Source organism: Mustela nivalis (assembly GCF_964662115.1).
Source record: "Mustela nivalis genome assembly, chromosome: 16".
Classification (NCBI taxonomy): domain Eukaryota; kingdom Metazoa; phylum Chordata; class Mammalia; order Carnivora; family Mustelidae; genus Mustela; species Mustela nivalis.
Window position 1 is genome coordinate 57,529,027 of NC_139035.1, and position 25,865 is coordinate 57,554,891.

Below are 25,865 nucleotides of genomic sequence, written 5' to 3' on the forward strand. Positions count from 1 at the left end.
CACCAGGTCAAGTACCTGTTTCATTGTGAGTTCAAGGTCAATAGTACTTAAACTGAAACTGGAACTTTCTGAAAGGGAATGGCATTTTTAAACGAATTATTTCTAAAAACATTCTTTTAACATTTATGAAAGGCATTAATTATTGCAGTGATTTTAAAATAATTAATGTTTTTCAAAAATTTTAAGCAGCTTTTATTTTTTAGAACAGTTTTAGAGGAAAGTACAGAAATCCCATACACTCTGCCTCCCCCACTGTCAGCCCACACTACAGAGGTGCATCCATCTGTTACTGTTGAGGGACCTCCACTGACAAATCATTGTCATCCAGAGTCCAGCGTTTACGTTGGAGTTCACTGCTGGGGTTGTGTGTTCCGTGGGTTTTGACAAATACATAATGACGTGTCCACCATTATAGTATCACACAGAATAGATTCACTGCACTAAAAATTTGTTCCACATTCATCCCTTCTTCCCTGCTACCCCCCGGCAACCACTGACCTTTTCATGCTCCAAAGTTGTGCCTTTTTTGGAATGTTACATAGTTGAAGTCCTAGAGTATGTTACTTTTCTGATTGGCTTCTTTTACTTAATAACATGCACTGGTGGTTCCTTCTTGTCTTTTCCTGGCTTTATAGGTCATTTCTTTGTAGTGCTGAGTAGTATCTTACTGTTTGGATAAGCCATAACTTACCCATTCCCCTAGTGAAGTAATTGGTGTTTTAAAATACTTATTCTACTTCATTTATGGTTTTTCTCTAAGGTTTTATTTATATATTTCTTTGAGAGAGAACATTCTGGGGGTTGCAGGTACAGAAGGGGAGTGAAAGGAAGAGGGAAGAATCCCAAGTGGGCTCCCCACTGAGCACGGAGCGGGCCGGGGCTCCATCCCATGACCCCTGGGATCAAGACTTGAGCCAAACCAAGAGTTGGCTGCTTACTTGACTAGGCCCCATGGGGGCCCTCTGTTTTTTTTTTTGTTTTTTTTTTTTTAATAGAAATAACTTGAAGCAAATAGAAAAAAGATCATTTTTTGAAAGAGAAACTAAGATTTACAACTTAGATTTACAAATGACTTTTTTAAAAAGGTCACCCTTTTAAAAACATCTCAAATACTTTTAAAAAGCCTAATTTTAAAAATTAATAATTATATTTTAACATTTTTACAAGTTATTTTTAGTTTAAATTATTTTCAAATGTTATATTGGTTAAGCAGCAGTTTTGACAAATATGGTTTTGTGCTGGTTCTAAAACCTGCCTTCTTAAATGCAATAATGTTGCTCAAAATTTATCAATTAAGCTAAGTTAAACAAATCTACAATTACAGATTACTCAAGTTTTTTTGCTGATTTGCTTTAATAGTTTTTTTTTTAAATAATTGGCTTATTCTTTATTTACTGCCATGCCTAAATCATAATCTTAGAGGTTTATTTTCTGAACAGTTTATTATTCCCTCTAAATATGAATTTTTATAATTTTCTTAAGAGAAAAAGTTACTGTAATAGAAATACTAACTTTTTGTCATGTGGTTAACTGTTACTCTTCCTGGAGTTTTACAACTCCCAAGTTTATTTCTACTTCGATAAGAAAGTTCTGATTTTTCTTTTACTAAAAGGTGTAGGGAGTGTGGCTGGCTTAGTCTTGGAGGAACATGCAACTCTTGATCTTGGAGTCATAAGTTCAAGCGCCACATTGGTGGGGTAGAGATTATTTAAATAAATAAAACTTAAAAAAAGATATATTCAGGAAAAAAAAGGATAAAAGATTTAAAAACAGAGAAATAATTAGCACATTCCTCCCTCTTGTACGCTGCTATTGGGATGTAATGTAGTATAAACTTACTGGAAAGAATTTTTGCATTAGGTCTTAAGAGCTTTGGAGTAGTTTTCAATCCTTTAACCAAACAAATTCTATTTGAAGGCTTCCTAGAGTCTTATGGGGGCTTCTTAGAGTTGTGAAATTAGATTTAAAATATGGAAATCATCTTTCCCAAAGACCTCATGTTCTTAAAAAAAAGTTGGGGCGCCTGGGTGGCTCAGGAGGTTAAGTGTCTGACTCTTGATTTCAGCTCAGGTCACCATCTCAGGGTTGTGAGATCGAGCTGCATTGGGCTCTGTGCATTGGGCTCCCTGCATTGGGCTCTGTGCCCAGCGGGGAGTCTGCTTGAGGTTCTCTCTCCTTCTCTTCCCTACAACTCACACACACTCTTTTTCTCTAAATAAATAAATAAAGTCTTAAGAAACAAACAAACATTTTACTCTGAAAAGTCACAGAATAAAGAAGTAGCACATACCCTTCGTCTAGATTTTCCAAAGTTAGCATTTTAATACGTTTACTTTATATATTTCCCCCATGTGTGTGTATATAAACACTCTTCTGTACCATTTAAGGGTAAGTTGCAGACTTGATGCTCTTTTATCCCTAAGTATTTTGGTGTATATTTCCTAAAACTCAGCAGTCTCTTGTATAACCAATATGAAAATCAAAATCAGGAGATTAACCCTGATTCCATCCTGTTCCCTCCAGATCTGATTCAGCTTTCACCCAGTAATGTCCTTTATAGGAAAAGAGAAAAAAAAGGGTGCTTGAGCCAGCCTAGGGTCATTGGTGGCATTTCGTTGTCCTCTCCCTTTAGTCCCATTCTGTTCTTGTCTTTCATGTCCTTGACATTCATGAATGTACAGGCTGTTTTGTAGATGGTCCCTCACTTTGCGTTTATCCCTCATGATGAGATTTAACTATGCATTTTGGGCAGGAATATCACAGAAGAGATAACTGTGTCCTTTTCAGTACGTCCTAACAGAAGTTCTGTGATGACTTACTGGTGATGTTGAACTTGGATCCCTTGGAGGTGGTGTCAGCCTGTTTTCTCTCTTTCTCTCTTGTGGTTACTTCTCACCCCATCTCCCTATAGAAATTGTTGTGTTAAAAAGTATCTTGCAGGGAGATACTTTCAAGACTGGAAATACCTGTTTTCTTACCAAATTTTTACCTAGTGGTTAAGCACCCTTGATGATTCTTGACTGAAATGACTTAACAGTGTTTGCCAAGTGGTTTTTTTAATCTCAGATTATTAACTCTTGAATTAACCCTGGTTTATTGTTGAAAACAGAAGTAGCTCTCAAGCTTGCTTATACATATGTCCCTACAAATTTGACATTTTTTTTTTCCTTTCGCTGTATCTTTTATGAAAAGACTTGATTTTTTTAGAGCAGTTTGAGATTTCTAGCCACATTAAGAGGAAGGGATAGAGATTTTCCACATTCCTCTCGCCCCCACAGACAGTCGGCCTCTCTCACTGTCCACGCCCTCCAACAGAGCGGCCCGTTCGGTAACAAGACATGAACCTGCAGGCGCACATCATAACCCCCCACAGTTTACAGTCTACATCATGGGTTACTGTTGCTGTTGTACATGTTACAGGTTTGGACAGATGGATAAAGGACATGTATCCGTCATTATAGTATCGCATAGAGTATTTTCACTTACAAAATTTTTAGATGCTCATTTTCATTTAGAAGATTTAACTGCAAATATTGATAGTGGTAATTATTATTAATCAGTGCCCAATTTAGGTACTGTTTCAGTTGCCTGTGGTTAGGAGATCATACTCTAACATTTCCTGTCTCCATCTTAAAAACGGGCAGTGAGGAGAAGAGCTCAGGTGAATGCGTTCATTCCGTCTCCTCTCAGGTATAGCGTGACATGAGAAGTCACGTGATTATTTTTAATACATTGATACATATTTATTTTCATTTTCCAATTTTAGTTGACTTCTGTGTTTTTTAATATTTATTTTTGAGGTACTGACCAGAGAGCAGATCTATACTTGGAAGGAAAAGACCAGCTTGGCGGTTGGTTTCAGTCTTCTTTATTAACAAGTGTGGCAACGAGGAAAAAAGCACCTTTTAAGTGAGTATTAAACCTGAGCTGAACAGGTCCCCACACCTGGGTACTTCTGCCGGGTACTCGCTTGATTGCAGATCCTGCCTTTTTTGTTTTTTTTTTTTTAACAAATTGAAGGACTTCCGTGGAGGAAGTGCCTGCGGATGTGGTGGGAACAGGATGTGGTGGGAACAGCGAGAGAGCCAGGACCACAGCGGAGCCTGTGCATGGGACGGAACTGCGCAGACCTGTGGTCTGACTTTCACAGTTGAGGGGCCACATCTGGTGGATGAACAGAGAAAGTGGTGTCGGAATCCGCTCCCGGTGAAGAGGCTGGGGAGACCGTTGGAACGACAATAAAGGATTTAGAATATTACGTTAACTTAGCTTGTGCAGCAGCAGCAGGATTTGAGAGGGCTCCAGGTTTGAATGTAGTTCTGTCCTGGGGAAACTGCTAGCAAGTACCACATGGTGCAGGCAGATTGTTCACGAAAGGCTGAGTCAGTCACTGTGGCAGACTTTGTCGTTGTCTTAAGAAATTGCCACAGGGCGTCTGGGGGGCTCAGTCGGTGAAGCATCAGCCTTTGGCTCAGGTCCTGATCCCAGTGTTCTGGGATCAAGCCCCGTGCTGGGCTCCCTGTTCAGCAAGGAGCCTGCTTCTGCCACTTCCTCTACCCCTTCCCTTGCATGTGCTCTCTCTCGTGCTCACTCTCTCAAATAAATAAAATCTAAAAAAATAAAACAATAAAAAAACAGTTGCCGCAGTTGCCCCCACTGGCAGCACCCTCTGCCCTCTGTGGTCAGCAGCCACCAGCCTTCCCCAGCAGCAAGATGACAACTTTTTGAAAGCTCAGGGGATAGTTAGCATTTTAGTTAGCAATAAAGTATTTCTGAATTAAGGTATGTAGATTTCTTTGTTTAGACCTAAAACTGTTATACTCAATAGACTGCAGTATAGTGTAGACAGAACTTACATGTGCACTGGAAACCAAAAAATTTGAGTGGCTTTATTGCAGTCGTCTGGAGCCAAAGGCGCCGTATCTCCAAGGGGTGCCTGGATCGAAAACACCTCCTGTAGTGGCTCGGTCTTGTTTCATGAGATAGTGAGAGTTTGAAGTGAAATAGAGAGAGAGACAAAGGAGACAACTATGCAGAGCAGTCTTGTGACCACTATACCCTGTCATTCCCACAGGGGGTAATGTCAGCATTTACTGGAACAGTGGGGAGCTCGATCTTTTTTTTTTTAGATTATTTATTTATTTATTTATTTGACAGACAGAGAGAGATCACAAGTAGGCAGAGAGGCAGGCAGAGAGAGAGGAGGAAGCAGCTCCCTGCTGAGCAGAGAGCGGGACTCGATCCCAGGACCCCGGAATCATGACCTGAGCCGAAGGCAGAGGCTTTAACCCACTGAGCCACCCAGGCGCCCTGAAGAGCTCAATCTCAAAATATGGGAAGACTTGACCCCGAGCAATATAGAGAAGGGTACTCTACGTTGATTGAAGACACTCTGAGGTCAAATATCCTTATATTTGTAATATCCACAAGCGGTTAATGGACTGAAATGTTCCATTAGTGAATTTTATTAGATTTTATTATATTTATTAGATTATATTTATTAGATTGGATATTCCTGTTAAGGTACATATCATTGATTTCAGAATGGTTCTTAAATAGCTTAAGATTATTGTTGGTTCAGAATGAAAACTCATCCCAGAAAAATTTCCATGTTTGTTTCTTACAGAACATGCTTTTTCACACCAGTAGAACAACAGCTGTATTTGTCATAAATTGTCTTTTTGAAAATAATTTTGAGATGGTAATCTGCTCATTTTAAGACATACTTTTTCTTGGTTAGTTTTAGTGATCAAAATCAATACCTAATAGATGCGCAGGAAATGTTTAGTGAAGGTAAACATGAAAGATTTTTCCTTAAGTAAAGAGCTTACTGTACAACAATCATGATAAATAAATAGCTGAGAATTAGACTTTCAAGAAAAGCAATCAGAATCTGTCAGGAAAAACCCCGGAATTTTTTTTTTTTCAAGATGAGATACTCTTTTTAAGCTATAAGTGATCTCCAAAGAGCTCATGGTAGCTGTGCTTATTATCGTAACGGCTGATTTGTCTTCTTAGGACAGTGGTGGTTCATGGATTTACCCTTGGAGAAAAGGGAGAAAAGATGTCCAAATCTCTTGGGAATGTCATTGATCCTGATGTGGTCATCAACGGAGGACAAGTACGTAGGTGGTTCTTTGAAACTTTTTGTTTTGGGGCGCCTGGGTGGCTCAGTCGATTAAGCATCTGCCTTCGGCTTGGGTCTTGGTCCCGGGGTCCTGGGATCCAGCCTCATATCAGGCTCGCTGCGCAGTGGGGAGTCTGCTTCTCCCTCCACTGCTCTTGTGTTCTCTCTCTCTCTTTCTGTCTCAAATAAATAAATAAAATCTTAAAAAATAAAAACAGCTTTTTTGTTTTAACACTTTTAAATTGGCAACAAAACCTTGATGTAGTTATTTCAGTGTAAAACAAAAGCAACAAAAATATCGGCAGCAGCGTCAGCAGCAACATCGGCAGCTCTTTTATGCCGGTAGTGGGCGCCTTACCACGTTTTAAACCTTTTTTTCTCTCAAGTTTTTATTTAAATTCTAGTTAGCTAACATGTAGTGTAACATTAGTTTCAGGAGTAGAATTTAGTGTAAATCGAGACTCTTAATGATTTTAATGAAAAAGGGAAAGACTGGGATTGAAGCCCTGTTGGCTTGTTTCAGGTCTGAGTCTCTAATTAGGTTCTGAACCATGCTACCCAACCCCCCTCCCTTTTAAGATGTATTTATTTGAGAGAGAGAGAGCATGTGTGCAAGCAGGAAGAGCAGAGGGAAGGAGAGAGAGAGAAACTCCCCACTGAGCACGGAGCCCAGCGTGGGACTCTGTCTCATGATCATGACCTGAGCCGAAATCAAGAGTTGGATGCTTCACTGACTGAGCCACCACGGCGCCCCATCCCTTCTTTTTTTTTTTTTTTTTTTTTAAAGATTTTATTTATTTATTTGACAGAGAGAAATCACAAGTAGGCAGAGAGGCAGGCAGAGAGAGAGAGAGAGGGAAGCAGGCTCCCTGCCAAGCAGAGAGCCCGATGCGGGACTCGATCCCAGGTCCCTGAGATCATGACCTGAGCAGAAGGCAGCGGCTTAACCCACTGAGCCACCCAGGCGCCCCCCATCCCTTCTTTTAATAGAACTTTTAAAATTTGTAAACATTTATTTAAAAAACCAAAAATTTACAGTTCCATGGAAATGGTGTAAGAAACAAATGAGATTGCAACTTCTTGTTTCATTATTATATTCTCAGAAATTACACACTTTAAAGCAAGTCATTAATGGACAGCAGATCTGGGGTTGCTAATAATCTGGTTTATTTTGGAGTTGCTTTCAGAAATCACTCATCTGTTATTTTACTCCTTCGGCTTTTTGCTGCCCTCCTAATGTCCAGTATTCGTGGCTCTGTGTGTGGAGTGTCCGGGGAGCGCCGGAAGGGAAGAGCAGGTCCTCCTGTTCCCCTTCTGCCCCCGGCTGTAGTAGAGGGAGGGGTGCGGACACGCGCCCACGTCTGCGCTCGCAGCGGGCCGGCCGAGCGCTCTGTTTCCCGGGGGTGCTCACACGCAGCTGATTCCGAGACTGTTGGCCCTTAGCTCATTCCAGTGCGGGATGTTCTGTGCCCACGTTGTGCTCACATATTTCTGAGGAGGAATACCTAAAACATTTGTTCACCTAATTAGAGTTGAAAGCCATTTATATGTCGATGCGTCTTGTTCCTCCCCCGAAAGGATCCAAACAAGGAGCCTCCATACGGGGCTGATGTCCTCCGCTGGTGGGTAGCCGAGTCCAACGTCTTCACCGAAGTGACCATTAGTCCGTCTGCACTTAACGCTGCCAGAGATGATATTAGCAAGGTCAGAGTTGTTGTTCTTCCTATGTCTGAATAAAAGGTCGGCTAAATTACGTATTTTTAAAATGAAGGACATTTTGTTTGGTATCACAAAGCAGCAAGAATGAGTTTTTACACGTGAGCACTTAAAAATATCCTGTGTTTATTTGTTTAAAAATATTAATAGTTTAACACAAAAATTTTATAGATTGCCTATTATATTTTATAAAATACAGAGTAATACGAAATTACACTATTTTATATACTTTCCATGTGCTCAGTGACCTTTCACACTTATTCCATTGATCCTTATTGTTGCCTGGGAAGCAGGTGAAAATAACATTCTTACCTACATGGATGAGTAAACCAGGCCACTGAACGGTGATTTGCCTTTATAAGGTTGTAAAGAAATAAAATGAGAAATCAGTATTCATGTGTAGAGTCCAGGGGTTCCTTCTGTAATTCTGCTGTTGCAATGAGTCTCTCTTGTTTGCATTTGTAGTCTCATTTAGGAAAGTTATTTTCTTAAGAAGTATCCTATTAAGAAAGTAACATGAGTTGTATAAAAATTATAGAAAAATAACTTTTCAGTAAGAATGGAAGGCCGCATGTATTTTTTGACTGCGTGTTTTTTCTCAACATCAATAGCTCAGGAATACACTCCGCTTTCTTCTGGGAAACGTCGCTGGCTTCAACCCAGAAACGGATTCCGTTCCCGTTAACGACATGTATGTCATAGACCAGTACATGCTGCACTTACTGCAGGATTTAGCAAACAAGGTGAGTGTGAATTAATAAGTTCCCGGAAAATAGAAATATCAGTACTGCTGAGTGTTGAAACTGGAGTTGTGTGCAGGCGAACAGATCTTAACTAGAAATAGTAGTAGCACTGAGAACAGTTACACTTGATAAATGCCACACATTCTGAGGTTGACTATAGGTATGAAGTCGTAGGATTTCTTCCCTGGTTTTTCAAAAGACTCACAGTACCTGGTGGGAATGTAGGCCCTGCCTTCCCCTAACACCACGTTTTCCTCTCCAGATCAGCTTTATGTCGTTCTCTAGCCGGCGGGAGTACAGTAGACCTATATCTGCTCTACAGATGTACCCCTCAGAGTATAGAAATAACTAAAATGACTATTCCTGTGTGTTTTGTAAGATATTTTTTCATTTATATATAAAACATATAATGTGTGTTTGCTCAAAAATTGGAAATGTAGCTGCTTTCATGTACCATTAAGTCAGAGACATACCTGCAGATTTTTGCCCGATTTTACTTCCCAGGCATAAATGAGGGAACCTTAGTAACTTGCACACTTTGCTCTTTTAAAATGGTGTGGTTTATGACTTTAAACCTCATCCCTTCCTTTGATGAGTGTTCTTTCCTAGTTTCCAGAGTGGAATATTCAGTTTTTTCTGACAGTGGTTGAATTTGATAGCCAGCAATGTTTGAAAGATCCTGTCACTCTTGTGTATCTCCTGTTTCGTATTTTTCTGCCTTTGAAACATATTTTGTGGGGCGCCTGGGTGACTCAGTCAGTTAAGTGTATGCCTTCAGCCCAGGTCATGGTCCCAGGGTCCTGGGATCAAGCGCCGCATCAGGCTCCTTGCTTGGCGGGGAGCCTGCTTCTCCCTCTCCCACTCCCCCTGCTTGTGTTTCCTCTCTTGCTGTGTCTCTCTCTGACAAATAAGTAAATAAAATCTTTAAGAAAACAATTATTGAAACACATTTTGTGAAAAGGTACATATTTTTGCTCATGATGACTTGCATTTTCATTGGTTTACTGTAACTTCCAAATTTATTTTGGCTTTTGTTCCCTAGATTACTGATTCATACAAACAGTATGATTTTGGAAAAGTTGTTCGACTGCTACGAGCATTTTATACCAGAGAGCTTTCGAGCTTTTATTTCAGCATAATCAAGGACCGGTACGTATGACTGAACACTGAAGTATTCCGATACTTCTCCAGCGTCTCCTTGGCAGGTGGGTGTACACAGGTGAGCGCGATGGGCAGCGCCGTGCAGTTAGGACGTTGGGTTCTTGAGTCAAGTGATAAGACATACCTCACGGAATTATGAGCAGAGAATTTAAGGAACATAAGGGATGCGCTTTGTGATGCGATTGAGACAGTGAGTGCTCGGTGAGGAAGGGGTGCCAGTACCAGGTGATGGATGCAGTTCCTGTTCTCAGGAGCTTGTGCATTTTGAGGAGGGGACAGACGCAGGCGCCTGGTGCCATTAGGATCAGCGATGTGATGTGCTTTTAGAGGAAGGCCTGGCGCTCGGTCTGCGCTGATGGCAGCGAGGCCGACGGGAGGTGTCACTGCAGCCCGTGAGCGCCACAAGGACCTAACACACGGGGACCGTAACCCCGTCCTCTGCTCACGCCGCTGACGTGGACGGAGGGGTACCCTGAGCTGCCGCGCACGCCCTGGCTGCGGCAGCGCTGCCGGGAGAGTGGAGGAGGGGAGAGTGGAGGAGGGGAGAGTGGAGGAGGGGAGAGTGGAGGAGGGGAGTGGAGGAGGGGCTTAGCGGTACAGTGCTTATGTCAGACGATGGCCCGAGCCACGGGACTGGCCCCGGTGGGAACAGTGGGCGCAGCGGCCTCGGCGCTCCCTGTGTAGACAGTGTGGTCCCCGCTGAGCACACACGGTTCCCCTTCAGGCTCTACTGCGAAAACGCGGACGACCCCAAACGGCGCTCTTGCCAGACCGCATTAGCCGAAATTCTGGACGTCGTGGTTCGTTCTGTGGCTCCCATTCTTCCTCACTTGGCTGAAGAAGTATTCCAGCACATCCCCTACGCCAAAGGTAAGGAGGCCTGATGCGCCCTCGAGAAAGACCCTGCACGAGGACTGCCACCTCCGACTTCCCCTGCGCGCAAGGGGCACTTTCTCACCTGCACTGAGCGCTTTGAGGCAACACACGTCTGGGCCCTTCCGTGGTGTCTGCACTAGTTCGGAGCGCGGCAGGACGGACTGCAGAGCTGCCGGAGGCACCCGGGAGCGCCTTCCGAAATGCAGGAGAGCTGGGCTCTCCCGCAGAATCCGGGTTTCTGAAGTAACTTGTCAGTGTCTGATAGGAGTTAGGTTTTATTGAAACCAGGGATAGTGCCTTTTCGTGAATATTTTTATAATAGTCTTTTCCTTGGATTGTATTAAGCTTATAGAAAATTAGTAACTAGAAATTTTTAGAAAGAGGAGGAAAAGTCACGCATAACCTAACTATCCAAAGACAGCTACTGTCAATATTGGGCTTTTTTTCCCCATTTTTTTTTCTTCTAGGCATCCTTTTTTCCCTTGGGATCTTACTATATAACTTTATCCTTTGTTTATATTTCAAAATGTGCATATAAATGTTTGGTAAGCATTTAGCATGGCTCCATAATATTTACCATAAATACCAATTCTTACTTCCCATGAATAGCAAATAATGGTTAGTGTTTTCTATACAGTGTGCAATATATGTAAATTACTTTTATTTCTTTTTTTTAAAGAACCCAAGAGTGTTTTTCGTACTGGCTGGATTAGAACAAGCTCTATCTGGAAGAAGCCTGGGTTAGAGGAAGCCATAGAGAGCACCTGTGCCATGAGAGACTCCTTTCTTGGCAGCATCCCTGGTAAAAACGCAGCCGAGTACAAGGTTACCCTTGTCATCGAGCCTGGGCTGCTTTTTGAGATCATAGAAGTGAGTAGCAGTTTGTCTCTTTGGAAGTGATGTCAGTATCCTAGAGCTTCACCTGAAATCTGGCTTTTAAAAATCTCTGTATAAGGAACATTTTTTTAGTTTAGAGATCGTGTAATACTGGTTTTATCACGGAGTCTTTGTTTCCTCCTCCGTGCTTCCTGTCCCTTCTCTGAAGCATGTACTCTGTCGCCACATCCTTTCTAAGTTGGGACAGGTAAGATGCAACAGAGTCATGTTTGAAACGCAAATCCTCGGGGCTAATTAGGTAAGTGACAGAAACTGATGACATTGTTATTACAATACACAAAAATTGAGTGTCTAGTTTTCTGAGAATTTTGTCCACCTGGACCAGGTTCGAAACAAATCTAAAAAAAAGACTTCCATCTTTTTCTCAGGAGATTTGAAGAAAATTCATTTGCTGCAGCAAATGATCATGTCATCTCAAAGCATTCATCCTTTTTTTTTTTTTTTTTAAAGATTTTATTTATTTATTTGACAGAGAGAGATCACAAGTAGGCAGAGAGGCAGGCAGAGAGAGAGAGAGGAGGAAGCAGGTTCCCTGCTGAGCAGAGAGCCCGATGCGGGACTCGATCCCAGGACCCTGAGATCATGACCTGAGCCGAAGGCAGCGGCTCAACCCACTGAGCCACCCAGGCGCCCCATTCATCCTATTTTTATCTCCAAAAGCACCATCAAGACTTTCTTCCTGCAATTATTAGTGGTTCATTGGCCACACTGACTTGTGGCTTAACATACTGACTCCAGATTTTTCTCTACTTTATTTCTAAATTTTTAAAATATCTTTCTTTTTTTTTTTTAAGATTTTATTTATTTGTCAGAGAGAGTGAGCGAGAGCGAGCACAGGCAGACAGAGTGGAAGGCAGAGTCAGACGGAGAAGCAGGCTCCCTGCGGAGCAAGGAGCCCGATATGGGACTCGATCCCAGGACGCTGGGATCATGACCTGAGCCGAAGGCAGCTGCTTAACCAACTGAGCCACCCAGGCGTCCCTATCTTTCTTTTTTTAAAAGAATTTTTTTGTCAGAGGGAGAGAGAGAGCAGGGGGAGTGGCAGACAGCGGGAGGAGGCAGCTCCCTGCTGAGCTAGGAACCCTCTGCGGGACTCGATCCCCAGACCCTGGGATCATGACCTGAGCAGACGGAGACGCTGAACCGACTGAGCCACCCAGGTGCCCTGATCCTGATTTTTTTCTACTTTTAATGCTGGAGAAGAGAATTGACAATGAATATATTTTTTAAAGTTTTACTGCTATCATAGTTCTCTAAAAATGACCATCTCATTTGGTCGGTAAGCTCAGGTTAAATTTTTCATAATGTAATTAAGATTTGAGGCTCGCAGTCTGTAGATTATTGATCAGCCAGCAGATGATTTCAGTAAGATACTTGCACTTTGAAATCTCTATGTTGGGAAGCCCCTGGGTGGCTCAAGTGGTTCAGCATTCAACTCTTGATTTCGGCTCGGGTCCGTTTCGCTCTCCCTCGCAGGACGGAGCCCGGCATCGCGCTCAGCACAGTAGGAGAGTCTCTCCTTCTCGCTCTGCCCCTCTTCTGTGTGCACCCTCTAAATGATCTTTAAAAAAAATGTGTAGTTGGGAGGCGTGACTCCTTTATTTTATGAGCAAAGAAACGCCTTTATTTTATGAGCAAAGAAGACCATTGAAACTGTGACCTAGCTACGGCTATGCAGCATTGTGCTGGGCTTTTCTCCTACATGTCATGTATCTTTTCACTTCATTAATTCTGAGTAATGAGTTTAAAAAAAAATAACAGCTTGTTTCAGTCATTTATATTGGAAAAAATTCTTTGGGATTTTAAAAAATAATGGATTTTTCTTAGCAACTACACTAAATAGCTGTCAGATGGAGTCCTGGATCTATGATTTACCAGTTACATGAATTTGTTAAAACCAGATTAATTTCTCCTATTTTTTTTCTTGAGTTTTTAAAAATTTCTGAGATAATGTGCAAGCAGAGGGAGAGAGGCCAAGGGGGAGAGAGAGAATCTCAAGCAGGCTCCACACTCAGCACAAAGCCCAATGCAGGACTCGATCCCATGGCCCCTAAGGATCCTGACCTGAACTAAAATCAAGAGTCAGCCACTTAACTGACTAAGCCACTCAGGCACCCCTTGATTTAATATACACATTCCTTTTAGAAAAAAAAAAACCAACCAACTCATTTTGAAGTGCAGAGTTACAGTGAGAAGTGTGAAAATGCATATCAGACATTCCACTTTATTGTACTTGAGAACAGCTCTGTGCTTCAGTCCGTTGGCACCACTGGTGTGTGTTGCTAGAGCAGGTCTGTTCAGATCGTACATGTCCCAGCTTACACGCCTGTAATGTGGGAAGCGGGACTCAGGGAGAAAGCAGTCCGGCCTCGGAGGCCCACAGACCTGGGCTGGACGTGCAGCTCCAGCACTCACTGCTTGAGAACCGGGAGTACTTAACTCCTCAGAGCAGGTTTCCTCGTTTGGAAAATGGGATGAGAAACGCCATGATAATTAGCAATAATGGACATTTAGCATCTGGCATAGTGAAGTGCCCGGCATAAAGTATATTACAGAGCACATACTATTGCCTGGACATTTTTAATTAAAACCTTTCATTCCAGGGGTGCCTGGGTGGCTCAGTTGGTTAAGCAGCCGACTCTTGACATTGGCTCGGGTTGTGATCTCAGGGTCGTGATCTCAGGGTCATGGGATCGAGCCTCACATCAGGCCCCTGCTCATCAGGAAATCTGCAGGAGTTTCTCTCTCCCTCTGTCCCTCCCCCCGCTCATGCACTCTAAAATTAAAAAAAAAAAAAAAACTTTTCATTCTAACTGATTTAATAGTATTAGATTAGGAGATAATGGCACTAAAGGGTCACTCGGTGAACACAAGAATTTGCAGCATTAATTCTTCTAACCTCAGTTTGCGGTAAACATTCAGACAGTAACTTCAGCATGCTTATTCCCAGATGCTACAAGCGGAGGAGACTTCCAGCACGTCTCAGCTGAATGAACTAATGATGGCTTCCCAGACGACTTTACTGTCTCAGGAGCCACGATCAACAACGACAGATGTCATTGAGCGCAAAGGGACATTCCTGATCAATTTAGAAGGTAAGGAAGAGGGGAGAGCAGCAGGCAGGCCTGGGGAACGGATGGTGATCGGAGGTCATCGGCTTTGCAGGCCATCAGGTGTGTTCTAGAGGAATCTTCTTAGAGTACACCTTTTCATGGAAACTGGCCAAGTTTCTAACCCAGCTCTTGGAAGTGTCCTACCTAATGATCTTGGGAACACGGGGCTGGGGAGAGGAGCATGCTTTCCCTCCCATCCTGTGAACAGTGGTCATTGTAGGTGACAGTAGTCAACCTCACTCCTGTTGGCTTTTGTGTCCCTCTGCTTTGGTACTCAGGATCCTGGTCCTGCCTTACCCGCCCCTCCCCAGTGTGGACTCTAAAATTCCTTATTTGCACGCCCTATTTAAATAGATTTAGCTAATCTTCATGAAGGGTTAAGGAAGAAGTTTTTATGGAACTCATTCCCGCAGTGCGCGGGGATTCGGTGGGGGACTTTGGTCAGCCTGCTTCGCTCTCAGTGGTGGCCTGGAGGCACGGTCCCGTGAACAGGGACTCACACGTGGATCCCGCGGGGATAGTGACGCTGCCCGTGTTCGTCGTGGTTCTTAGGTGCCGGCAGGAGGCGGGAGGCTCACTTACGGGCGTCAGTTTCAGTCCGCGGCCTGGAAGCACTGACCGTGTAGTGAAGCGTGTCACTTGCCTTTCAAAATGTTAATTAATGTACTTTCTTTGTATAATGGCTAGAAAATAAATTTCTTCATTGTATATATTTAGGCTGAAGTCTGGGAGTATTAATAGTGAAGAAGTTTTTGTTTTTGTTTAAAACAAGAATTTTCTTTTTTAGGAGAGGGGGTGAGAGAGAGAGGGAGGTAGAGGGAAGGGGAGAGCTTGAGACTCCTCGATCCTAGGATCCAGTGGATCCCACACTGAGATCCTGACCGGAGCTGAAATCAAGAGTCGGGATGCTTCACCGACTGAGCCACCCAGGTGCCCCTAAACCAAGGTGTAAGTGGGGACACTGCAGTTGTCACTGTAATTTGGCTCTTAAAATTCTTGTGCAGGGGCACCTGGGTGGCTCAGTGGGTTGAGCCTCTGCCTTCCGCTCAGGTCATGGTCCCAGGGTCCTGGGATCGAGCCCTGCATTGGGCTCTCTGCTCAGCAGGGAGCTAGCTTCCTCCTCTCTGTCTGCCTGCCTCTCTGCCTACTTGTGATCTCTGTCAAATAAATAAATAAAATCTTTAAAAAAACAAAATTCTCGTGTAGCTGGAGAGGCAGTGTAATTGGTGAGAACTGTGCCCGGATGGAGAGCTGGAAGGCCTCTGTGTGAGGAGACAACCCGTGACTTGGGGAACATCAGTCACCGGCTCACTCGGGGTCTCGGGCTCCCCAGCTGTCTTCAGCGGTCAGGGTGTGAGTCCGCGGTCACAGCTGTCTCTGGAATGTGGCAAATGAAGCCACGCTGACCAGCTTTCCCCAGGGGCGGGAGAAAGCGCTGAAAAAGGAACACGGGCAAACCACAGAGAAGAGAGATACAAGTTGAACGGCCTGTCAGTCTCCCTGTATCTTTCTCTCACAGGCGGTGATATTCGTGAAGAGTCTTCCTATAAAGTAATTGTCACGCCCACTACCAAAGAAAAATGCCCTCGTTGTTGGAAGTACACGGCCGAGTCCCCGGACGCACTCTGCCCCCGATGCTCGGAAGTCGTGAGTGGGAAGTAAGCGCCCCCTGCTGCCGGCCGCGCTCTGAGCAAGGACGCCCCAGCCCCGGCCCCGAGTTCCGAGGGACCGTGTACCGCGGGAAGGAAGCAAGCCTAGATTTAAGTAAGGAGTGGAAGAGGAAGTGGTGGAGGCTAAGGGTCAAGGTCAGAATTACAGGTTTTTCCTGCAGCAGATAAAAATAATGTGTGTGTGTGTGTGTGTGTGTGTGTGTATACACACATACACATGTGGGAAAATACAGATATGCAGGCAGATCTCGATAGATCCGCAACAGATTTATTCAGAACAGAGACACTGGAGACACTGGGTATGTTCGACTTTAAATGTGGCTGACCAGAAAATGTTTTATATTTTATAAAGCTTCTTGACTCCATATTTAAGTTCTGTAACCTCTAAAAATAAAGGCATCTGGAAATTTACTGATACTGGTGAAGTTGTAAAAATCAAGTAAAAAACGCAGTCCTGAAGGAGAAGGGCAGAGGTGCGTTTCCCTTAGGAGACAGTGATGTCATTCTGCCTTACTAGTGACCGGCAGCCTCCTCAAAACAGCTGGGTTTCTTGTTTGCATTAGAAAGAAAATCAGGGCGCCTGGGCAGCTCAGTGGGTTAAGGCCTCTGCCTTCGGCTCAGGTCATGATCCCAGGGTCCTGGGATTGAGCCCCACATCGAGCTCTCTGCTCAGCAGGGAGCCTGCTTCTCCCTCTCTCTCTGCCTGCCTCTCTGCCTACTTGTGATCTCTCTCTGTGTCAAATAAGTAAATAAAACCTTAAAAAAAAAAAAAAAGATAAAGCAGGAAAAAAAAAAAAGAACAAAAACATCACCGAACTTGTTACTGTCATACAAGAGGGAAAAGAAAATCTTAATACTGATATTTATGAATGTTGAAACAACATGAAAGCTGAAAATTTATTTCACTAATATACATAAGTTCACAACAATGGACACAGAAAATAGAAGTATGTACAGAATGTCACTACTTACAGTACATTACAATAGATAACAGCATTTTATAAACAATTCAGTATTGGATTAAAACCTTTCTAGGGACAGCTAATTCTATTCAGCAGAACTCTAACTTTTAGAAGCCCAACAAATTCATTCCTGTCAGGGTGAGGGAAGGCTTTCACTGTTGCTATGGAGTACTTTAAAAGATTTGTCTCTTATAAATGAATGAACCACAGCAACTTGTAAGTGAAAATTAAATTCCATGTAAACTTAAAAGTAAATCTGTTTTCTTTGATTTTAAGTTGCAATTAACCACTTAAAGGAAAGCAATTTAAATGTAACAGTGCTTACTTTGACCTTAGATGAGGTTTTATAATTTATAACAAAGGAAAAACTCTCTCCACTTCTTATTTTTTCTCTTAGCAAAAGTATGAAGCATTTAGAAGGTCGGTGCTATATTCCTGTTCACCTACGTTTATCTGGCTCTTCTAGTTCTACATCTAAACATAATCTATAATGTAGAAGTTACAATTATTTGAACACTTCTGTCTTCCTTCAGCATTATACAGTGAAATTTAACAAGGTACAGATGCCTGTTTAATGTTAACAAAGAAAGGTGTGTGTTGGGGGGGAGTTCTAGCTAGGAAAACACTGTTAGTGGCTTCCCATCAGAAAGTGCAACATACCTTTGTTTCAGAAATCAACCATCCTACATACACTCTAATTCCTTTATTTGTGGCTCTTTGTTGTTACAGAATGTTTACATGGGTATTTATTTTCTTTTCTTCTCTCAGATTTATTTTAAAAGCCCTTGATGAAATCACAGAATATTTAACTGGTTTTCTTAACCATATAACTCAGAATTCAATTTTAAAATTCTTTGAATGGTAAACTTTAGGATTACAAATGTAATTACAGATTTGTAATTCAGTGATCTGTTACGGTCCCACGAACCATATTTCAGCTTATTACTATTCTCTACAGTCCCCAGATCTGAGTGTCCTACGAGAATAAGTTCAAGCAGCTTTATTACCTAACGTGTTTATCGGGTACTCCCCTTCCCTCAAAAGTGTTAACAGAATCAAAGTGAGGATGTAAAGTTTCTTTGACCAGCCTCCAAAATTCATAACTACTTTCAGAGTATTTAGAAACATCACAGGAAGAACAAATGTTTTAGAATGCATGTAACAGGTGACTAGGTAAAGCTCGATAGGTTTACAAGGACTCACAGGACTGTGTCTGGACGGGCCAGCGGAGATCGCGGCAGAGGCGGAGAAGCTGGACGAGCTAAGGTCCTTCTCGGTGCTGCTACTGTACACGGCGTGAGCCTCGGTCAGACTTAGAGGCCCTCACCCAGATATCCAAGACATCTTTAAACTTAATCTTTCAAGATTTTTAAATTAAACAGTAATTACTAAGTTTTAGACAGTTTAGTTCTTATTTGGGTGTGACCTTTTAAATTAAAAAGAATTTACACTGGGATATCCTCAAATGTGAGACTTTTTTCTTTATAACCTCGAGGGGCATACTCGTCAACTTTGTACAGTTACTAACGCTGGCTTCCTACACGTAAGTGAAACAACACACTTCCGTATCACAATGAGTTACTACGAATAACAATTGTGATCCGTGACAGAGATCAGTAATTGCACTCTATGGCTACATTCCAAAGATCTACCCTAATAAAGACTTGGTATTTGTAGAGCTCAAAGCACTTTTTACAGAGTTTTGGTTAACCTGGTTTTAATCAACAAATAATTATTCAGCACTTGGACTGCTCGAGGCACTCTAGGGTACAAAATTAGTTGTATTTTATTCTCTCAACCCAGCTGTGAGGTAGGTTTGCAAAGCTGTAATATCACTAGGCCTTTTCTGTACTGTTCCCAAGAACAGATAATGTTACCATATCCCAGAAGCAGACCTTTCTAAACACTTATAGGAAAAATAAATTGGACTTAAATTTTTTTTAGCATCTTTGCCCTTTTTTTTAAAACATAAATTTTACAAGATAATACATTTTTACAATGACCTGATGTGGATACAACTTTGAATCTTGGCAAAAAGTAAATCTTAACTTACATCGTAATTAATTTTGCTGTGTTGCTTGCGTCTCAGATTCTCAGTTTTGGCAAGGACAACAGGTTAAGGGTTCTAATGTTGTTCAGTGTCCCTTCTGATGAATATGAGGATCTCGAACCCGTTCCTCCTCAAAAGCAAGGTCATCGTCCTCCGGTGGTGGCAGCATAACCTCGGGGAAAGAACCTGTCCTCGTGCAGAGCTCCGGGATTTAAGCATGCCAACAAAAGCCAGTGGGGTGTTCCTCAAATATTACTGACAGGGGACTATACATGAACACGCTTAAATTTAATTACAATAACATTTTGAGTACGAAATATAGAATCTGATAATAAGAACATAATCTGTAAATTATAACCCATTTGAAATAGCAAAGTTTACCCATAAAGCTATTTAAGTGCTTAAATTAGAAATAAACAGTAAAACATCTGTGTTAGTAATATGGTATAGTTGATATTCAGTTATATTTTATCTTCAGTATTAACCAAAGGAGTGGAATTTAGCCAGGACTGCACTTTTAAAAAGTAGTATGTATTTGTATTTATTTTACAAAAGAAAAAAGACCTACTCCCTTCATAAAATTCCAGATCTTACTATGTAAAATTACATGCACTAATTCATGTTCTAGTCACACAATTTGGGACCATTTTCAGTAGGTAAGTGTCATAAAGAAGGAAGAGATATGGCTTCCACCGCTTCAATGAGGTGTAAGGCTAAACTGTACTGCCCATGGTTTTCTGGTAAAAGCTCAATGACTTTATTTACTAGTTTAGCTGTCGTTGCAATTGGCACTTCTGTGTTTTGAAGATCCTGGGGGTTCTGCAAATGGGACACAAAAATAACCGATCAGCTATACACAATAGTAATTGTTACTTAAGATTTGTCAGGATAGTCATTTCCCAGTAAGAATTCTTCAGAACGAACTTAAACTCCTGATTTGAATGCTCTCCTTACCTGTCATTAAATAGGCCTGTAGGAAAGCATCCAGTGACCCGATAATCTCAGGCTCTCGTACTTACCATGGCTCTCAGCCAAGTGCAGAGCGTGGGCGGCAGTCTGGCCAGTAGCTCCATTCCTTCTCTGGTCTGGGTGTGGAGGAGCGCGTGAGCTAGTCTCTGCCCTGTTAACACCAGCAGCTGTGAGGCAAGGACCTCCTTGTCCTGAACCTGGAGAATGGCCTGGGGACGTGACATGGACAAGTGCATACAGAGTGAGAGCTGACACGTGTACTCAAGTCTAGGAGAGGCTTTGCCAGTGAAGAGATTCTGGTTTGTTTTTGAGATGTGGCCATGTGTACAACCAAAAAAAAAAAAAAAGTCCAAATTAAATTCAAAGTTCTGCTCACCACCTAATTTTTCTTATCCCCTAGTTTTTCGATTCAATAGGACTCTACGAGTCATTTTTTGTTTCTGGCAAAGGGAATTAAATCACATCATGACTGCTTCATACCTAATGGCTTCTGAACACAGGAATGACCCTTCGCTAAGAGACGTGGGTCCCGCCCGCCTCCCCGCCTCCTCTCGGACTTCCTCGCTGCTCACTCCCTATCTCGCCCGGACCACACTCTGGCCCTCCAGCCCTGGACCTTGTGTTTCCTGTGTGACTGGCTGCATCTTCTCCTTGGGGACTCAGCTCCCCTATCCCTCTGACCACCGTAGTGTGGTAGCTCCCGTTTATTCATGGGATCCTGTTTTTCTTCACAGCGTCTGTCACTCAGTACGACCGGGAGCGCGCCCGCGGTGCCCGGCTGGCTCAGTCAGTTGGGCGTCCGACTCCCGATTTCGGCTCAGGTCAGGATCTCAGGCTTGTGCGATCGAGCCCCGCATCCAGCTCTGCGCCGGGCACAGAGCCTGCTTAAGTCTCTCTCTCTCCCTCTGCCCTCCATCCACCTCCCCCTGCTTGCATGCTCAAATAAATGAATAAATAAGTAAATATAAAATTAAAATTAAAATTAATTCAGCAAGCTTTTCTGCTCCTACCAGCAGACCATCAATTCCATGAGGAGGGAATCCTGCCTGTTTTGGGTACCACGATGCCCCTTTAGATAGAATAGGCCTGGCACTGTAGGAGTTTATTAAACACAGACCAGAAACAGGAATTTGATTACAGTTTTATATTTTAACATTCTGTTGTTTCTGTGCCTAGAAGTCCTAACAAAAGGAAAAGTAAAAAGCTTTTCTGGAGACTTTACGGACTCTCTACTGCAACTGTAACTTTTGTGGCTTGACCCCCCTCCTCACGCTCACAGGCGACATTACCTCCTCTCCCAAGTGGTCCGCTCCGTAGTTGTAGAGCTCCCCCACGTAATGCCTTCGAACCACATCTTCACTAACTTGAAGGTGATGAGCCAAATCCACAGCCAGCACTGGCCAGTCGTGGTCCTTCCCGAAAGGAGTGGTCGGTGCCTCTTCCGAGGACTCTCGGTCCTTCACGACTGAGTGCTGGGCCTGGACAGCCGCGCTAACGACTTTCAGTAAGAACTTGCCAAGGGAGAAGGACAGCACTGTCATTATTCATCATTAAAAGATGTCTAAATCACAGTAATGGGCTTTCCTGTCAATGAGGGTGGCTTTTCCATTGAAATTAATTATCAAAAAGGAAAATACAGTTGAAAGGAAAATTAGCTTTCAAGAATAAATGTCATCCTTTAAGGCCAGCTAAAGTTTTGATTTACTATTTTCTTCTGAGAGACAAAATCCAATTAACTATCATTTACCTGTTGTCGCACAGAAATAAAATTTGGATCCATTTCCCCACTAGGTAATAACTGAATCGAAGTTAGGTCTTTGAAGAATGCATTTTTCCCCTAAAGAGAAAGAAAAGACCAAGAAAAGAGGTAAGTATGGATTTTTTTTTTTTTAAAGATTTTATTTATTTGACACAGAGAGAGAGAGATCACAAGTAGGCAGAGAGGCAGGCAGAGAGAGGCGGGGAAGCAGGCTCCATGCTGAGCAGAGAGCCCGATGTGGGGCTCGATCCCAGGACCCTAAGATCATGACCTGAGCCAAAGGCAGAGGCTTTAACCCACTGAGCCACCCAGGCGCCCTGTGAGTATGGATTATTAAGGGTAGGACAAAAGAAGATTTAAAAAGTTCAGTCATCTAATCAGGAACTCGTGGATTCTTCTTGAACAGTAACATCTTGGAATTTTATTCACTTAACTTTTTTTTTTAAGTTTTATTTATTTATTTGACAGAGATCACAATTAAGCAGAGAGGCAGGCAGAGAGAGAGGAGGAAGCAGGCTCCCCGCTGAGCAGAGAGCCTGACATGGGGCTCGATCCCAGGATCCTGGGATCATGACATGAGTGAAGGCAGAGGCTTTAACCCACTGAGTCCCCCAGGCGCCCCTACTTAGCTTTTATAAACCGCGCTCCAGTATCGCCTTTGAGGCACGATCCCCTTCCTCCTGGTACACATGCCTTGTGTCACCCCTCCCCTTGAGAGGACAGAAGGACCATAGCTCCTGCCCTGGGTGCTCCTAGGCACTGTCACCGGCCCTGAGGGAAGCCAGCTGCCGGGGCAGGACCTGTGTTTCAGGGAGGTGCGTGTGGCGTGAACAGCCTTGCCTGCAATCATGCAAGCGTCCAAGTGGACCCCCGCGCCTCCCCTGTGTGGCTGAGTTGGGACCAGCCCTGGCAGAAACCCGAACTGCAGACTCATGAGACTCTGCGCCAGCGGCACCTGAGTAAGGCAGGACCCGAACTCCCGACCCACAAAATGTTCGCAGTCACTAAATTCTGAGGGAATTTGTTAGGCGGTCCTAGATAGCTAAGACCCAGCCTGTACTCCGCACCCGCCTGAGGACTTGTTCAGCTGTTTAAGGAGCCTGTTTACGGGAACAGATGTGTATCTGTGGAGCCCGAGCAGAACTGCAGAAGTCCCTGCAAGGAAACGGAGTAGAGAGTGAAGAGCCCCGGCCCGGGAGGCTGGAGAGGGCCCGGGCTCTTGTGCCCGGCACGTCCCCCCCAGGCCGTCCGGGTTTACGGAGGACCCCACTGTCCCGGGCTGCCGGGTTTTCCCCTGCAGTCACCCCGGGGACCTGCTAATGGGCTTTCTAGACCAGCCATCGTGGGCTGTCGGTCAGCAGGTGTGAGCGCCAGTCAGGCGAAGCTCCGCCCCCGTGGTGACAGCATACTGGACATCCCTGAGGGCAAGTTTCTCCACAGGGGCGCCTGGGGGGCTCAGGTCATGATCCCAGGGTCCTGGGATCGAGCCCTATGTCGGGCTCTCTGCTTAGCGGGGAGCCTGCTTCCTCCTCTCTCTCTGCCTGCCTCTCTGCCTATTTGTGATCTCTGTCAAATAAATAAATAAAAATTTAAAAAAAATAAAAATAAAAACAAAATGAAAAAAAGAAAAAAAGAAAAAGTCTCCGCACACACTCACCTACACAGTCTGTTACTCCGTAGCCTCCCCCCGGGGGTCTGTTACCAGAGGGTCTGCTGCACAGCGGGGCCTGGGGAGGGGACGTGTCCGCCACCCGTGACACCGTCTCGTACTTACTAGGCGACACACACCGCGGAGCCCCCCGCGGGCAGCGCGTCACTTCCCCGCACGGCCCGTGAGGTCGGCCCGGACGCGGCGCTTGTGAACGAGCCCGCCGAGGCTCGGGAGCCCCCGGACCCGCGCTGGCGGACGGCAGGGCCGGATCCGGACTTCCCAGCCCAACCGCACGGCCTGTCTGCGGGGCAGTCGCAGGCGGGCTCGGGCGCCGCAGCACCGCGCGGGGTGAGGCCCACGGCCCCGCCGCGCCGGTCCGATTCCGATGTGCTCTCGTCCCACAGACTCCCTTTCTGAGGGGAGGACTGAGCTAGGCCCTTCATTTCGGTCTTTCTTAAAATAAACAAACTAGGGTCTAGCGATGGAGAGGAATGGACGGATGTGATTCAAGGAAGAATGGACGAGAATGACTTCCAGTCCGGGTGGGGCTTGAAGGGAGGCGAGCTAGAGCAGTTCAAGGCTCCCCACCTGCGCCGGCGCAGCCGACTCCGCTGGGGGTTTAGGAGGAACAGCGGGTTAGGTCAAGGGCAGGGGCCTGGGGGAGGAAGTGTGTTACACAGGAGGCGTGGGGAGTCACACAGCCCATCCGAAGAGAGCCAGTCGATAGAAACACACACTTCAGGGGCCCTGCGTGGCTCAGTCGGTTGAGCGTGTGACTCTTGGTTTTGGCTCAGGCCCTGATCTCAGGGTGGTGAGATGGAGCCGGGTGTCAGGTTCTGTGGTCAGAGCAGAGCCCGCCTGCACATTCTCTCACGTCTCCCTCTGCCCTTCCTGCTCGTGCTCACGCTCGCTCTCCTCTCTCTCAAGTAAAGAAATCTTTAAAAAAAGAAGAAATATACGCTTCAAATTCAGGGGACAGGTCAGGCTTGGAGACACGCATGAGGGAGAGAATGGGTCTATCCGAGACCCATTCACCAGCAGAACAAGAAGGGCAGACTCTGGACCCGGAAGAGGCCAGGGCAGCCAGAATTACAGGCATCGTGGTGAGGAGCAGCGAGCAGGGAGCCCCCCGGCGAGTAACCCCACACACGTCCCAGAAGACAGTCCTGCCTCTCGCCCTGCCGGTGCCTGCTAAGCCCTCGGCTCCAAGCCAGGTCTCAAGGCCTCCGAGGTCCTCACCTTACTATCGAAGAGTGACAATGGCTTCACGGTCTTCAGAGAAAACCTCATGATGGCGTAGAGCACGGAGCAGAGGACAGAGTGGTGCTCCACCAGCGGGTAGTGGACGTGCTTCTGCTCCAGCGCCAGCTCCACGATGGAGATCGGTCCCTCGACCATGAGCCACGCGTCTTCCGTGTCCAGGACAGGCACCTGCATCTCGTCCCGGCTCACGTCGGCCTGCACGTTTGGAGAAGAGAGAACCGCAGGCAGAATCGGAGAAATAAGAGCTTGCAAATAAATATCTTAATGTGCTTACAAGGGGGAAAGTGCAAACCCCTTTTCTCCCCAGACCCCGAAATTACAACAAAAAATCAAATCTAATTCTTTGTAAGAAACCATGATTTGGGTGACTTATGTCAAAACTTAGAAATGGAGAAAGGAAAAAAAACTCTTTCTAGAGTCTTTTTAAAAATTTTTTTTTAATTTTTAAAATTTTTAAATTTTTATTAACATATAATGTATTATTTGCCCCAGGAGTACAGGTCTGTGAATCGTCAGGCTTACACATTTCACAGCATCTAGAGTCCTTTTTTAAGTTCAGCGATTTTAAAGCCATTTGCTATCTCAGAGAGAGTTCAGAAGGAAAATGCACCTCTTTTACCTCCATTAAAGTCTGAAGAAGATCCAAGCAGGAGCCAAGAAAGGAGGTCATTGCTGTGTCACTCATCCCCACATCCTGGCGGTAAAAAGGAACACAATTAGCACCTGCAGCAGAACTGCCACAGATCCCACCAGAAAAATCACAAACACAGTGCAGCACACCTACGCAGAGGACTCTCAACGCTGGACATACAGGCACCAATTTGAAAGTCAAGGTATTGGCACATTTTAATTTCTTTCTTGAGATTCACTGTATTTTAAAATCAGGCTTTCCGAAAGACAGTACCCCC

At 44.4% G+C, this 25,865-nt stretch overlaps 2 protein-coding genes across 3 annotated transcripts in view; one reads left to right on the forward strand and one right to left on the reverse strand.

Moving 5' to 3' along the window:
- The window catches only part of IARS2 (isoleucyl-tRNA synthetase 2, mitochondrial), a 58,474-nt gene extending 41,760 nt beyond the window's left edge, over nt 1-16,714 (forward strand). Inside the window, exons 15-23 of the mRNA XM_082703018.1 lie at nt 3,801-3,909; nt 6,019-6,121; nt 7,706-7,831; nt 8,455-8,586; nt 9,629-9,735; nt 10,472-10,617; nt 11,303-11,493; nt 14,471-14,615; nt 16,153-16,714. Of these exons, the coding sequence (XP_082559144.1) occupies nt 3,801-3,909; nt 6,019-6,121; nt 7,706-7,831; nt 8,455-8,586; nt 9,629-9,735; nt 10,472-10,617; nt 11,303-11,493; nt 14,471-14,615; nt 16,153-16,295 (1,202 nt within the window). The 3' untranslated portion in view covers nt 16,296-16,714. The remainder of the gene's footprint in view (nt 1-3,800; nt 3,910-6,018; nt 6,122-7,705; nt 7,832-8,454; nt 8,587-9,628; nt 9,736-10,471; nt 10,618-11,302; nt 11,494-14,470; nt 14,616-16,152) is intronic.
- A 451-nt stretch (nt 16,715-17,165) lies between these two features.
- Nucleotides 17,166-25,865, reverse strand: part of RAB3GAP2 (RAB3 GTPase activating non-catalytic protein subunit 2) — a 95,880-nt gene continuing 87,180 nt past the window's right edge. For both annotated transcript variants that reach the window (XM_082703017.1, XM_082703016.1), the window contains exons 30-35: nt 25,577-25,651; nt 24,934-25,152; nt 22,032-22,121; nt 21,574-21,795; nt 20,335-20,493; nt 17,166-20,134 (exon numbers count right to left, since the gene is read on the reverse strand). In XM_082703017.1, the coding sequence (XP_082559143.1) occupies nt 19,979-20,134; nt 20,335-20,493; nt 21,574-21,795; nt 22,032-22,121; nt 24,934-25,152; nt 25,577-25,651 (921 nt within the window). In that variant the 3' untranslated portion in view covers nt 17,166-19,978. The remainder of the gene's footprint in view (nt 20,135-20,334; nt 20,494-21,573; nt 21,796-22,031; nt 22,122-24,933; nt 25,153-25,576; nt 25,652-25,865) is intronic.